The sequence below is a fragment of the Eleutherodactylus coqui genome, chromosome 10, assembly GCF_035609145.1.
Source record: "Eleutherodactylus coqui strain aEleCoq1 chromosome 10, aEleCoq1.hap1, whole genome shotgun sequence".
In the NCBI taxonomy this organism is placed as follows: Eukaryota; Metazoa; Chordata; class Amphibia; order Anura; family Eleutherodactylidae; genus Eleutherodactylus; species Eleutherodactylus coqui.
In genome coordinates, this window is record NC_089846.1 from 2,992,724 (window position 1) to 3,008,278 (window position 15,555).

The following is a 15,555-nucleotide window of genomic DNA, read 5'->3' on the forward strand; positions in this document are numbered from 1 at the left end:
GCCAGGTCACCTTGTGTGCCCCCCATCCACTGATGCCAACGCTTCCTAACAGTCTGGTCAGATGCTCTTCTCTACTGGGGATCTGTAGGGGGCGTCCTGAGCCTGGTCACCTTGTGTGTCCCTATTCACTGGTCCCAACACCCCCTAACAGTCTGGTCAGATGCTCCTCTCTACTGGTGGTCTGTAGGGGGCGTCCTGAGCCCGATCACCTTTGTGTCCTCACACATTCACTGGTCACAACACCTCCTAACAGTCTGGTCAGATGCTCCTCTCTACTGGTGGTCTGTCGGGGGGTCCTGAGCCCGGTCACCTTGTGTGCCCCCATCCATTGGTCCCAACATCTTCTAACAGTCTAGCCAGACGCTCCTCTCTACTTGTGGCCTGTAGGGGGCGTCCTGAGCCCGGTCACCTTGTGTGCCCCAATACACTGGTCCCAACACCCCCTAACAGTCTGGTCAGATGCTCCTCTCACCTGGTGGTCTGTAGGGGGCGTCCTGAGCCTGGTCACCTTGTGTGCCCCCATCCATTGGTCCCAACACCTCCTAACAGTCTGGCCAGACGCTCCTCTCTACTTGTTGTCTGTAGGGGGCGTTCTGAGCCTGGTCACCTTGTGTGCCCCCATCCATTGGTCCCAACACCTCCTAACAGTCTGGCCAGACGCTCCTCTCTACTTGTTGTCTGTAGGGGGCGTTCTGAGCCTGGTCACCTTGTGTGCCCCCATCCATTGGTCCCAACACCTCCTAACAGTCTGGCCAGACGCTCCTCTCTACTTGTGGTCTGCAGGGGGCGTTCTGAGCCTGGTCACCTTGTGTGCCCCCATCTATTGGTCCCAACACCTCCTAACAGTCTGGCCAGATGCTCCTCTCTACTGGTGGTCTGTAGGGTGCGTCCTGAGCCCGGTCACCTTGTGTGCCCACATCCACTGGTCCCAACACCTCCTAACAGTCTGGTCAGACGCTCCTCTCTACTGGTGGTCTGTAGGGGGCGTCCTGAGCCCGGTCACCTTGTGTGCCCCCATCCACTGGTCCTAGTACCTGCCAACCGTCTGGTCAGATGCTCCTCTCTACTGGTGGTCTGTAGGGGGCGACCTAAGCCCGGTCACCTTGTGTGCTCCCAGCCACTGGTCCCAACACCCCCTAACAGTCTGGTCAGACGCTCCTCTCTACTGGTGGTCTGTAGGGGGCGTCCTGAGCCCGGTCACTTTGTGTGTGTGCCTCCATCCACTGGTCCCAACACTTCCTAACAGTCTGGTCGGATGCTCCTCTCACCTGGTGGTCTGTAGGGGGCGTTCTGAGCCCGGTCACCTTGTGTGCCCTCATCCACTGGTCCCAACACCCCCTAACAGTCTGGTCAGATGCTCCTCTCTACTGGTGGTCTGTAGGGGGCGTCATGAGCCCAGTCATCTTGTGTGCCCTCATCCACTGGTCCCAACACCTCCTAACAGTCTGGTCAGATGCTCCTCTCTACTAGTGGTCTGTAGGGGGCGTTCTGAGCCCGGTCACCTTGTGTGCCCCCATCCATTGGTCCCAACACCATTGGGTTCCAGTAACGATCCGCCTTCTATTTTAGTTCACGTGTTGAAATCTGATTTATTGACTGAAAGCACAAAATTATATGAAGAAGAGAAAGTAAATTGTAAGCCGTTCCCAAACAACCAGCGGGAGGCGGAGTGGAGCGTCTCTGGGGCGCCGGGTCGGACGCGCAGTGTACAAGATAGTTGCCTTGTTGGACTTTCCATTATATTCTGCAGTACAGTCTGCTCTGAGGCTGCTGTAGAGGCTGGAGACAAAAGTCTTCATCTGGAGGGGAACGTGTGGTTTTGGCAAAGAGTTTCCTCCTCAGTGTGAAAATCACAAGTTTAGGAGTGCGATACCCTGCAGGCTTCTGGGACTGATATCGCACTCAGTACCCAGTCAGGAGGATGAGCTGTCACCTCCTCTATTATTGCTGTGGATCAGTAACTGTGACAGGAGTGTCTGTGTCCCCCTCTAGTGGTAGATCCATGTAACAGCATCACACAGACTGAGACACTGACTACAAACTGAACCCCAAGTAGAGCTGAGCGGGTCAGAACTGAGATCACATGACCATCGGAGGAGGCCGGGGGTCTCAAACAGAGAGGACTACCTAACTGAGGTGACACCAGCCCACTTGTATATACAGGATATAGTGTGGGGGGAGGGGGGGGGCATCATGGATGAATATCTTCTAAGAAACCGCAAATATGGCTGAAAAACAGAACTCAGAACACAATATGGAATCACAACAAATCGCACCGCGCATTGTGTCCGTATTTGGTGCATATCTGTATCTGTGAGAGGGCCCCGGGCCGATGTGCGCAGGAGCCACAGCCGCAGCCATATTGGCTCTCTAAGAAGAGAGAAGAGGGTGTGTGTGTGTGTGTGTGTGGGGGGGGGGGGGGGGGCAGTAAATGGGGTGTCTTCAGGGCAGGAGGTTAAGAACTGATCGCAGGAAGGAGGGGGAGAAGCGTAGCTCGAGCGCTGCACTGTCTCCGATGGTACTAGTGACTTGGGGTCCTCCGTACTCAGGATCAGCAGGCGGCCCCCCACCATCAGATCGTTGCACCCTGTCCTGTGGATAGAGAATACATTTATTTCATTGCACATCCCTTTTTAAGTGGTCGTTTCACATCTAGTTGTTTTGCTACAGGAAGCAGACAGCGCCGTACTTTGTACAGTGGCCAGATTTGGTACTGCAGGCTGAATCGCATTCACTTCAGTACCCACCAATGTACGGAGCTGTCTGTGGGAAGTGGAAGCATCCCTTTAAGAGGGCTAATGAGGCATATATGCAGAGAATGGCGCCGGCCGCGGGGGGAGGGATGCTGGGTGTCCGCCCTCACCTGTCACATGCTGTGTTGCGTCCTGCTTGTCGTTGTCCCCTCATTCATCTGATCGTGCTAGCATACATATTTTCATTCTTGCAGACAATTTTCGCTACACGTGCGACGTCTGTGGCAAAAAGTACAAATATTACAGCTGCTTCCAGGAGCACAGAGACTTGCATGCGGTGGATGGTAAGTGTTCCCGCTCTCCGAGGTAGGAACCGCTGCATGTGGGAGGGAAACCGTCAGCAGGTGCTGGCTGGGCCGCTTCTCCCCATGACATCTAGTGCTTGGAGCAGCACAGCCTGCTGACGGGTTCCCTTTAATTGCAATATAAAGGGGAGGCTCTGGTCCTACTGAATTCATGGCCTGCCCTCTGCGATGTCAGACTGGTGGTCCGACTCCCTCATCAATCAGCTGACTAAAGGGGCCACAGTGTATGTTGTAATACCGGACACAGCCACTACTAAAAGTACGGCACTGCACCTGGCAAACAGTGGGGACCCTCCAGTCAGCTGATTGGCAGGTTTATGTCCGTGACCCATCTAGGAAATGAACAGCCTGTGAGAAACCTGCCCTAGAATGGGTGGATGAGCCGGGGGCGGAGCCACTTGTGGGGCGGAGCCTCACACTGCCCCTCCTCTCCAGCCTTCCTTTCTTACATTAGAGAGGTTTCTCGCAGATGGCGGCCATATTGTTGATCAGTTTTGTAGGACTGCAGATCCCCTTTATTTCGTATCATGTCTTAAAGGGGATGTCCATCCGACTCCTAATGTTCTAGTTTCATGCCCTCCAGATAATATGTTGTCTGTTTCTTTGTATGTTTTGTGTGTGCGGTCCTAAAACATGGCTGCCGGCCTCGCTCTCTTGGGGTGAATTTGTCGATTTTTGGTCTGTGAATTCCAAGCATCTACCAGCCGGACGCTCTCCCTGTACCGGCCAATGGATTCTGATTGGTTACCCCAGGCAGCGGCACAGTGTATTATGTACATCGGCGCCCCCTGCCTTTAAGATGAGACAAACCCAACCGAACCTACTGAATGGCTCCGGCGCCGCTGATCTCCAGGGCCCTTCTGACCTATGCATTCCAAGAAGCCCCTTAGAACTTACCCCTTAAAGGGGTTGGCTGCCATCTGTAGGGCGTTAGATCTTGTGCCTGTGGGCAACTTACTACTCTGATGTAATTAGCTGTTTTGTGAGTTGACGTCTTTAATGAGCCAAATCGCATCCAAAATTGCAAGTTTTTCATATGCGTGCGAACTTCACAGACTGATGTCACACCCGCTCCTGTCAACCCAGTCGGGAGGGGGAGTCGTCATCTCCTCTATTATTCCTGTCAACCCAGTCAGGAGGGGGAGTCGTCATCTCCTCTATTATTCCTGTCAACCCAGTCAGGAGGGGGAGCCGTCATCTCCTCTATTATTCCTGTCAACCCAGTCAGGAGGGGGAGCCGTCCTCTCCTCTATTATTCCTGTCAACCCAGTCAGGTGAGTGAGCCATCGTCCCCTCTATTATTCCTGTCAACCCAGTCAGGTAGGTGAGCCATCATCTCCTCTATCATTCCTGTCAACCCAGTCAGGGGGGTGAGCCATCATCTCCTCTATTATTCCTGTCAACCCAGTCAGGGGGGTGAGCCGTCATCTCCTCTATTATTCCTGTCAACCCAGTCTGGGGGGTGAGCCGTGATCTCCTTTATTATTCCTGTCAACCCAGTCAGGGGGTGAGCCATCATCTCCTCTATTATTCCTGTCAACCCAGCCAGGGGGTTGAGCCATCATCTCCTCTATTATTCCTGTCAACCCAGTCAGGGGGGTGAGCCGTCATCTCCTCTATTATTCCTGTGAACCCAGTCAGGGGGTGAGCTGTCATCTCCTCTATTATTTCTGTCAACCCAGTCAGGGGGTGAGCCGTCTTCTCCTCTATTATTCCAGTGAACCCAGTCAGGGGGGGGAGCCATCATCTCCTCTATTGTTCCTGTGAACCCAGTCAGGGGGGGGGGAGCCATCATCTCCTCTATTATTACTGTCAACCCAGTCAGGGGGGAGTGAGCCATCATCTCCTCTATTATTCCTGTCAACTCAGTCAGGGTGGTGAGCTGTCATCTCCTCTATTATTCCTGTGTATCAGCATCAGGAAAAAAAATTGTAAAATACGTTTTTTTATGCTCCCATCCGTAACGACCCGAACGATAAGCGGAACGCACGTTTCATCCTGTGAGCGCTACAAAGATGCGCCATTTATTCATTCTGCCTCCCCAAGAATGCAGTAAGAGCCACGAGTCCCCCGAAGTGGCTGCAGAGGACACGCCCCCGCGGAGCTCCAGGCGACTTTATTGGGCAAAAGTGGAAAAACCTAAAAGGTGTTCTGTATATGATTTTCTCATTGTTGTAATCGCACCGATCCGCGGAAAACACGGAACCCGTCATTCACGCTGCAGGAAGCGAACTGCGGCAGGACCGAGGTTTGATCCGCCCCCTAAAAAAATGAATAAAAATTCCACAATGCATTATATGGACCCAAACATGGCGCCAATAACAACTCCAGTGCAAAACACGCCCCTCATCGGGCCGCGGCGGCGGGAACATAAAAAAGATATGGAGTCAGAAAAGTGGCGATAAAATCCCCCCAAATTGTCACATCTTCAGGACCAGAATAGGCGGCGTCACCAGGGGGTAAAAGGGCAGTGACCCCTCAGTGTGGGGCAGGCAGGTCGGGGGGCTCCGCCGGGGGTCTGCCAGCGCTTTATCTGACGTCACATTATTAGAAGGCGTGAATTGTTAGTGCGTGGCTGGAATGCGTGCCGCGTATATACCGCCTCCCTCCACTAGGGGGCGGCTCTGCACATAATTTGGGGCACATACAGATCTGCCCCCCAAGTGGTGACAGCGAGCAACTGGCGCTCTTTACTAAAGAAACTGATGGTGACACCTTGTCAGCCACGCTGCCGGTAAGTGCGCTCCACGGGCGCAGCTGCTGATGGTGAGGGCCGCCTCCACGTGCAGCACCTCACCGCTTATCTCCTCGCCGTGCTCACGGCTCCGTCAGCTTTATCCTAGAGCACTGAGAGTTGATAGAAGTGGCGGCCGCTCCTCAGTACGGTGAGAGGGTCCTATAAGTCACTAAATGGAGTCTGAATGTTTCTGCATCTTGGAGTCGGGGGTCCGCAGACCTTCTCGCGGCGGGGGATTTACCGCTTTCATCAATTAATCAGCAAAAAATAAAATTCTACATTAATTCCAGGCAGCGCTGGGAGCCGAGGGCGGTCTGTGGGGGGCAGCGCCACTTCACTGGCAGACAAGTGTCACGCAGAGTGTACTGCAGCGGCACTGGACACGGAGTTTATGACCCGAAGCGGAGAAAATATCTGCTCAACACTCTGACCTTCAGGGCAAAGTCATACTGGCTGCACTCTGGGGGACATGTAATGTGTTGGAGATGTTACTGGTTGCACTCTGGGGGACATATAATGTGTTGGAGATGTTACTGGCCGCACTCTGGGGGACATATAATGTGTTGGAGATGTTACTGGCTGCACTCTGGGGGACATATAATGTGTTGGAGATGGTACTGGCTGCACTCTGGGGGGACATATAATGTGTTGGAGATGTTACTGGCCGCACTCTGGGGGACATGTAATGTGTTGTAGATGTTACTGGCTACACTCTGGGGGACATATAATGTGTTGGAGATGGTACTGGCTGCACTCTGGGGGGACATATAATGTGTTGGAGATGTTACTGGCCGCACTCTGGGGGACATGTAATGTGTTGTAGATGTTACTGGCTACACTCTGGGGGACATATAATGTGTTGGAGATGTTACTGGCTGCACTCTGGGGGACATGTAATGTGTTGGAGATGTTACTGGCTGCACTCTGGGGGGACATATAATGTGTTGGAGATGTTACTGGCCGCACTCTGGGGGACATGTAATGTGTTGTAGATGTTACTGGCTACACTCTGGGGGACATATAATGTGTTGGAGATGTTACTGGCTGCACTCTGGGGGACATGTAATGTGTTGGAGATGTTACTGGCTACACTCTGGGGGACATATAATGTGTTGGAGATGTTACTGGCTACACTCTGGGGGACATATAATGTGTTGGAGATGTTACTGGCCGCACTCTGGGGGACATATAATGTGTTGGAGATGTTACTGGCCGCACTCTGGGGGACATATAATGTGTTGGAGATGTTACTGGCCGCACTCTGGGGGACATATAATGTGTTGGAGATGTTACTGGCTGCACTCTGGGGGACATATAATGTGTTGGAGATGTTACTGGCCGCACTCTGGGGGACATATAATGTGTTGGAGATGTTACTGGCCGCACTCTGGGGGACATATAATGTGTTGGAGATGTTACTGGCCGCACTCTGGGGGACATATAATGTGTTGGAGATGTTACTGGCCGCACTCTGGGGGACATATAATGTGTTGGAGATGTTACTGGCTGCACTCTGGGGGACATATAATGTGTATGAGATGTTACTGGCCGCACTCTGGGGGACATATAATGTGTTGGAGATGTTACTGGCCGCACTCTGGGGGACATATAATGTGTTGGAGATGTTACTGGCCGCACTCTGGGGGACATATAATGTGTTATAGATGTTACTGGCCGCACTCTGGGGGACATATAATGTGTTGGAGATGTTACTGGCCGCACTCTGGGGGGACATATAATGTGTTGGAGATGTTACTGGCTGCACTCTGGGGGACATATAATGTGTTGGAGATATTACTGGCTGCACTCTGGGGGACATATAATGTATTGGAGATGTTACTGGCTGCACTCTGGGGGACATATAATGTGTTGGAGATGTTACTGGCCGCACTCTGGGGGACATATAATGTGTTGGAGATGTTACTGGCTGCACTCTGGGGGACATATAATGTGTTGGAGATGTTACTCGCCGCACTCTGGGAGACATATAATGTGTTGGAGACGTTACTGGCTGCACTCTGGGGGACATATAATGTGTTGGAGATGTTACTGGCCGCACTCTGGGGGACATATAATGTGTTGGAGATGTTACTGGCCGCACTCTGGGGGACATATAATGTGTTGGAGAGGTTACTGGCTGCCCTCTGGGGGACATATAATGTGTTGGAGATGTTACTGGCCGCACTCTGGAGGACATATAATGTGTTGGAGATGTTACTGGCTGCACTCTGGGAGACATATAATGGGTTGGAGATGTTACTGGCCGCACTCTGGGGGACATATAATGTGTTATTGATGTTACTGGCCGCACTCTGGGGGACATATAATGTGTTGGAGATGTTACTGGCCGCACTCTGGGGGACATATAATGTGTTGGAGATGTTACTGGCTGCACTCTGGGGGACATATAATGTGTTGGAGATGTTACTGGCCGCACTCTGGGGGACATATAATGTGTTGGAGATGTTACTGGCCGCACTCTGGGGGACATATAATGTGTTAGAGATGTTACTGGCCGCACTCTGGGGGACATATAATGTGTTGGAGAGGTTACTGGCTGCACTCTGGGGGACATATAATGTGTTGGACATGTTACTGGCTGCACTCTAGGGGACATATAATGTGTTGGAGATGGTACTGGCCGCACTCTGGGGGACATATAATGTGTTGGAGATGTTACTGGCCGCACTCTGGGGGACATATAATGTGTTGGAGAGGTTACTGGCCGCACTCTGGGGGACATATAATGTGTTGGAGAGGTTACTGGCCGCACTCTGGGGGACATATAATGTGTTGGAGATGTTTCTTGCCGCACTCTGGGGGACATATAATGTGTTGGAGAGGTTACTGGCTGCACTCTGGGGGACATATAATGTGTTGGAGATGTTACTGGCTGCACTCTAGGGGACATATAATGTGTTGGAGATGGTACTGGCTGCACTCTGGGGGACATATAATGAGTTGGAGATGTTACTGGCTGCACTCTGGGGGACATATAATGTGTTGGAGATGTTACTGGCCGCACTCTGGGGGACGTATAATGTGTTGGAGATGTTACTGGCTGCACTCTGGGGGACGTATAATGGGTTGGAGATGTTACTGGCCGCACTCTGGGGGACATATAATGTGTTGGAGATGTTACTGGCTGCACTCTAGGGGACATATAATGTGTTGGAGATGGTACTGGCTGCACTCTGGGGGACATATAATGAGTTGGAGATGTTACTGGCTGCACTCTGGGGGACATATAATGTGTTGGAGATGTTACTGGCCGCACTCTGGGGGACGTATAATGTGTTGGAGATGTTACTGGCTGCACTCTGGGGGACATATAATGGGTTGGAGATGTTACTGGCCGCACTCTGGGGGACATATAATGTGTTGGAGATGTTACTGGCCGCACTCTGGGGGACATATAATGTGTTGGAGATGTTACTGGCCGCACTCTGGGGGACATATAATGTGTTGGAGAGGTTACTGGCTGCCCTCTGGGGGACATATAATGTGTTGGAGATGTTACTGGCCGCACTCTGGAGGACATATAATGTGTTGGAGATGTTACTGGCTGCACTCTGGGAGACATATAATGGGTTGGAGATGTTACTGGCCGCACTCTGAGGGACATATAATGTGTTATTGATGTTACTGGCCGCACTCTGGGGGACATATAATGTGTTGGAGATGTTACTGGCCGCACTCTGGGGGACATATAATGTGTTGGAGATGTTACTGGCTGCACTCTGGGGGACATATAATGTGTTGGAGATGTTACTGGCCGCACTCTGGGGGACATATAATGTGTTGGAGATGTTACTGGCCGCACTCTGGGGGACATATAATGTGTTAGAGATGTTACTGGCCGCACTCTGGGGGACATATAATGTGTTGGAGAGGTTACTGGCTGCACTCTGGGGGACATATAATGTGTTGGAGATGTTACTGGCTGCACTCTAGGGGACATATAATGTGTTGGAGATGGTACTGGCTGCACTCTGGGGGACATATAATGAGTTGGAGATGTTACTGGCTGCACTCTGGGGGACATATAATGTGTTGGAGATGTTACTGGCCGCACTCTGGGGGACGTATAATGTGTTGGAGATGTTACTGGCTGCACTCTGGGGGACATATAATGTGTTGGAGATGTTACTGGCCGCACTCTGGGGGACATATAATGTGTTGGAGATGTTACTGGCCGCACTCTGGGGGACATATAATGTGTTGGAGAGGTTACTGGCCGCACTCTGGGGGACATATAATGTGTTGGAGAGGTTACTGGCCGCACTCTGGGGGACATATAATGTGTTGGAGATGTTTCTTGCCGCACTCTGGGGGACATATAATGTGTTGGAGAGGTTTCCTTCTTCCAGCCATCACCATAACCTGGAAGCTTCCTTATTTGTTGCCAGCCACCTGATGTGAAGATGTGATCGTTCGATCTCTGGATACTGCACCGCATTACTTCTGTATTGCATTCTACTCAGCCTATGGCAGCAGCCTATTAGACTCGGCAGGGGGCGGGGCATAATAGTCTGAGTTACACTGTAGACATGAAGCCCTTTGTTAGTCTTCCGGCTGCCATGGGAACCCGTTGCTACCTTGTGACTACGCTGCGTTGAGCCCCTCCCCCTGCCATCTGCTTACAGGCTGCAGTTCCTAGTGATTGTGGCATGTAAGGGGTTAAACTGCGGGGATCGGAGGCTGTAGTCACATGGGCGAGTGCCATATCGGAGTAGGAGATTCGTACCGATATCGCACTTTTTTTTTCCCATCTAATAACCGTCTCGCCGCGCTTCTGTGTATCTGCGCTGCTGACGTGCGGCAGCAGACGGCGAGCGGTCCCGACCCGTTTCAGTGGGAGGAGTCGCAGCGCACGCGCGGGCAGATCACATGACCTCTGGGTGCGATGGGAGTTTTTTTTTTTTTTAAAGATTACACGAGGAATCGCGCACAAATAAGACGCGCGGCGCCGTGAGAGAAGTATCGCTCATGTGACTAAATACATTGAAATCGCAGTATTAAGGCGTGCGGCTCCACCCATATCGCCATTGGACAGAACACGGGCGTGAAACGCGCCCATCTGAATGCCCCCTCTGCCCCCTTCCACACTGGCGTTTTACAGCGTCCTAGCGCGCTTAGCCTCTATTCCCAGACGAGCGTTTAGAGCGCCGCGCTAAGGCAGCGCTGAGTCTTCTGTTTCAGCGCATTGTGTCGCTATTTTACGGCCCACGTCAGCCATTGTAATGAGCGGATTGGCCGCAGAGCAGGAGCCGCGCCGTCAGCAGTCCGCCATCCAGCGCCCTGCAGAGATGTGTGCAGGTCTAACGCCCGTTACTGCCTGTTGTGGTCACTCAGGGGTTAAACTCCATCTAGATGACTGCTATCCAAAGTCGGGCAGTGGGGGCGCCATTCTAGTCAGTGGAGTCCGCCCGGCGCTGTTCTGTACCGTATGCAGGGATTCCCCTTTGTTGCTCCACAAACGGAGCCCGAAAGTGGAATCCCCAGCGCAGATGTGAGGCCGCCTCCCTGTCGCCTCATCGCGCTCCGCTACATAAAACATCAGCCGAACTAAATGTAGCAAATAGCGGCAGGAACCTCTCTGCTGACATCTTGTGGTCATCAGGAGAAGTGCATGTGCCTCATTCACACGGGCAGAAGCGCATCGTAGTCCGCACGTATGGACTGACGGCCGCTTGTTTTGTTGCACGGATTAGCGTGTTTCCCGTAATTCGCTGCATATTTGCGCGGCCGTTCACGCCTATCGCTTGTTGCGGCGCAGAATACGCTCTAAAATAGGCCGATGAATATTATTCTACGTCCCTAAGAATTGCGTGATTTATCCGCAGATGTGACGGAGGCCGCTGGAGTCGGGGCTGTTATGTGCGGTGACGGAGGCCGCAGGAGGCGGGGCTGTTATTTGCGGTGACGGAGGCCGCAGGAGTCGGGCCTGTTATTTGCGGTGACGGAGGCCGCTGGAGTCGGGCCTGTTGTTTGCGGTGACGGAGGCCGCAGGAGGCGGGGCTGTCATTCGCAGTGGATGAGCCCCACGGCCTTGGGCATTCAGTGAGGCTCTGGTCAGCGGCGCCGCGTCCTACCGGTTAGATCCACATCTTCACCCGCAGGGAGGCGGCCTCCTTCTGTCTCCTGATTCGTCTGTCCCCCTCCTCAGATCATGTGACCTCCGTTCCATCTTCTTCTTCATGGTTTCCGTTTTGCCTTTTTAGACACCTATATCCATATGATGGTAACTTCAGGGGACGCCAAAGAAGAGGACCTAGAGCCATGTGTCAAACTGGGTCCAAGTATGCTCACCGCCGCCACCCCGCTAGGATCTCATCCTCATGCATCACTTTTGGTTTCCCTGTACCCTCGGCTCCGTTCTCACCTCGCTGATCCGCTCCCGCTTTTGGTGCCGCTCTGCAGAACATTTCACTCCTTCACTTTGAATTCAATTGGAAGCACAAAATGTGCTGCAGATCCGCCCAGACTCTGCGACAAAACCCCCAGCGAAGCAGCGACGTGACGAACCGTAAGAGTGTCATCCCTGTGTAGTGGGGAGGGGGGAGGGGGGTCTCAGGGGGGTCTCACGGGGTCTGTGTAAATGGTTATCTGACTTCTATCTGCAGCACAGAGTAACAAGTGTGGAGTCATACTGCACAGTCAGAATGCTTCCAGAAGTAGAAGGGTTAATAATTGACAAAATCCAAAGTGACTGAACAAGAGAGAAATGTAACTCCATCAGTATCCGCTGGGCCGGCCTTCACCTTCATCAGTTCTTCTCGGTAGACTTGCACACAGTTTTTGAAGGCACTCGGCAGGGAGGTTCCAGCCATCTTGGAGAACTGAGCACATATCTGTGGATGTCGGCTCGCTCCAATCCTTCTGTCTCTTCATGTAATCCCAGACAGACTGCATGATGTGAGATCGGGGCTCTGTGGGGCCAAATCATCACTTCCTGGACTCCTTGTTCTTCCAAACACTAAATGTGGTTTTTAGTGACACTGGCTGGATGCTGGGGGTTGTTGTCCTGCTGCAGAATACATGTGGAGCCACTCAGATCCCTCCCTCATGGTATTGCATGATGGGTAACTGTCTGTCTGTATTTTTCAGCATTAAGGTCACCAGTAATTCTGTCCAAATCCCCAAAACCATATGCTGAAATGCTTTACTTCTGCCTGCAGACACTCATTATTGTACCGCTCTCCACCATACTTCACTGCTGCCTGCAGACACTCATTATTGTACCGCTCTCCCCCATGCTTCACTGCCTCCTGCAAACACTCATTATTGTACCGCTCTCCACCATGCTTCACTGCCTCCTGCAAACACTCATTATTGTATCGCTCTCCACCATGCTTCACTGCCTCCTGCAAACACTCATTATTGTACCCTCTCCCCTATGCTTCACTGCCTCCTGCAAACACTCATTATTGTACCGCTCTCCACCATGCTTCACTGCCTCCTGCAAACACTCATTATTGTATCGCTCTCCACCATGCTTCACTGCCTCCTGCAAACACTCATTATTGTACCCTCTCCCCTATGCTTCACTGCCTCCTGCAAACACTCATTATTGTATCGCTCTCCACCATGCTTCACTGCTGCCTGCAGACACTCATTATTGTACCTTTCTCCACCATGCTTCACTGCCTCCTGCAAACACTCATTATTGTATCGCTTTCCACCATGCTTCACTGCTGCCTGCAGACACTCATTATTGTACCTTTCTCCACCATGCTTCACTGCCTCCTGCAAACACTCATTATTGTATCGCTCTCCACCATGCTTCACTGCTGCCTGCAGACACTCATTATTGTACCGCTCACCACCATACTTCACTGCTGCCTGCAGACACTCATTATTGTACCGCTCACCACCATGCTTCACTGCTGCCTGCAGACACTCATTATTGTACTGCTTACCACCATGCTTCACTGCTGCCTGCAGACACTCATTATTGTACCGCTTACCACCATGCTTCACTGCTGCCTGCAGACACTCATTATTGTACCGCTCACCACCATGCTTCACTGCTGCCTGCAGAAACTCATTATTGTACTGCTCTCCACCATGCTTCACTGCTGCCTGCAGACACTCATTATTGTACCGCTTACCACTATGCTTCACTGCTGCCTGCAGACACTCATTATTGTACCGCTCACCACCATGCTTCACTGCTGCCTGCAGACACTCATTATTATACTGCACTCCACCATGCTTCACTGCTGCCTGCAGACACTCATTATTGTACCGCTTACCACTATGCTTCACTGCTGCCTGCAGACACTCATTATTGTACCGCTTACCACTATGCTTCACTGCTGCCTGCAGACACTCATTATTGTACCGCTCTCCACCATGCTTCACTGCTGCCTGCAGACACTCATTATTGTACCACTTTCCCCCTACTTCTGAACAGTAGGTGGGTGTACCGGGGTCCCACTGGTTTCTGTCCGTTATGACTTGATGGCACTGCTGCACGTCTTCTGTTTTAGAAGGGAAGTAAGCATGATGTACCTCATCTGCTGCACTTGGTGTCCTTACCCGACCGCTGCGTCTTCAGTTCCCACCGTTGCCCTTTTCTTTGTGCTTCTTCTAAGGAGCTTGAACGGCAGATCTTCAACCCCCAGTCTGCGGTAAAATCTTTGCCTGGGAGAGACCTTGCTGATGCTGTATAACCACTTTGTGTCTTATTGCTGCGCTCAGCTTTGGCATGATGTATGATCTGTGTACTGTCTTCCACAACCTCACCCTTGTAGTAGAGTTTGACTGTTGCACACCCACTGATAAGCCTCCTACAATGATGATCATTATCAGCTGTTTGGCATAAATGGTTAACCATAAGCCTGACTATAACCTTACAAACCCCCTGGCTGCAGAGGTGTGCCGAGGACGATGAAGCTGCATGGCGTCACACCCAATATTGATGGGGTCACTTTTCTCTTTTGTTCAGTCATTTAGCATTTTTGGTAATTGACAAAGTAAACTATTAACCCTTCTGCTTCTGAAGCGCTCTGACTGCAGCATTCTCTCCCCACCTGCCTACGACATGTGCACAGCGCTGTACATATATGTGTGGTGTGTTTTGGCCCTGCGCTCTCCTTGTATTACGTGTCCAGTCAGTCCTCTGAGGAGCCTCCATGAAATACATTTACCGTATAGTGACTGGTTGGAAAACCGGCATGGAACAGCTGATTGCCCGGCGGCCACATCTGGTTTTATTTAAAGGGGTCCCCACTTCCTGCTGATCTAAAACGTGTTCTCTGGTATTCTAGTCACGGGCGGCGCCAGCGGCTCGCGTCCATCTTCCTTCCTGCAAGCTTCTGTAATTGTATAGAATCCACTTCAGTCTCCAGGAAATCCATCTGGTGAGGAAGGAGATGCAGCTGCAGTGTGTCAGGGAGACAGCAGGAGGCGACACACCTGGAGGAGCCGGCGCTCTTGGGCTTCATTCAAGAAGAAATGTGCATTTCTAGCAGGACGATCTCCGAAACCACAGGCTGCACTGCTGCTCCACGTTTAGAGCCCAGGCTGCTCCACGTTTAGAGCCCAGGCTGCTCCACGTTTAGAGCCCAGGCTGCACTGCTGCTCTACGTTTAGAGCCCAGGCTGCACTGCTGCTCCACGTTTAGAGCCCAGGCTGCACTGCTGCTCCACGTTTAGATCCCAGGCTGCACTGCTGCTCTATGTTTAGAGCCCAGGCTGCACTGCTGCTCCACGTTTAGAGCCCAGGCTGCACTACTGCTCCACGTTTAGAGCCC

General features: G+C 52.0%; 1 protein-coding gene across 3 annotated transcripts in view; it reads left to right on the plus strand.

Moving 5' to 3' along the window:
* ZNF618 (zinc finger protein 618) overlaps window positions 1-15,555 on the plus strand; it is a 166,919-nt gene that overhangs the window by 118,291 nt on the left and 33,073 nt on the right. For 2 of the 3 annotated variants that reach the window (XM_066580007.1, XM_066580008.1), the window contains exons 6-7: window positions 2,948-3,037; window positions 12,020-12,097. The exons of the other annotated variant lie outside the window; for it this stretch is intronic. In XM_066580007.1, the coding sequence (XP_066436104.1) occupies window positions 2,948-3,037; window positions 12,020-12,097 (168 nt within the window). The remainder of the gene's footprint in view (window positions 1-2,947; window positions 3,038-12,019; window positions 12,098-15,555) is intronic. 3 annotated transcript variants of the gene reach the window in all.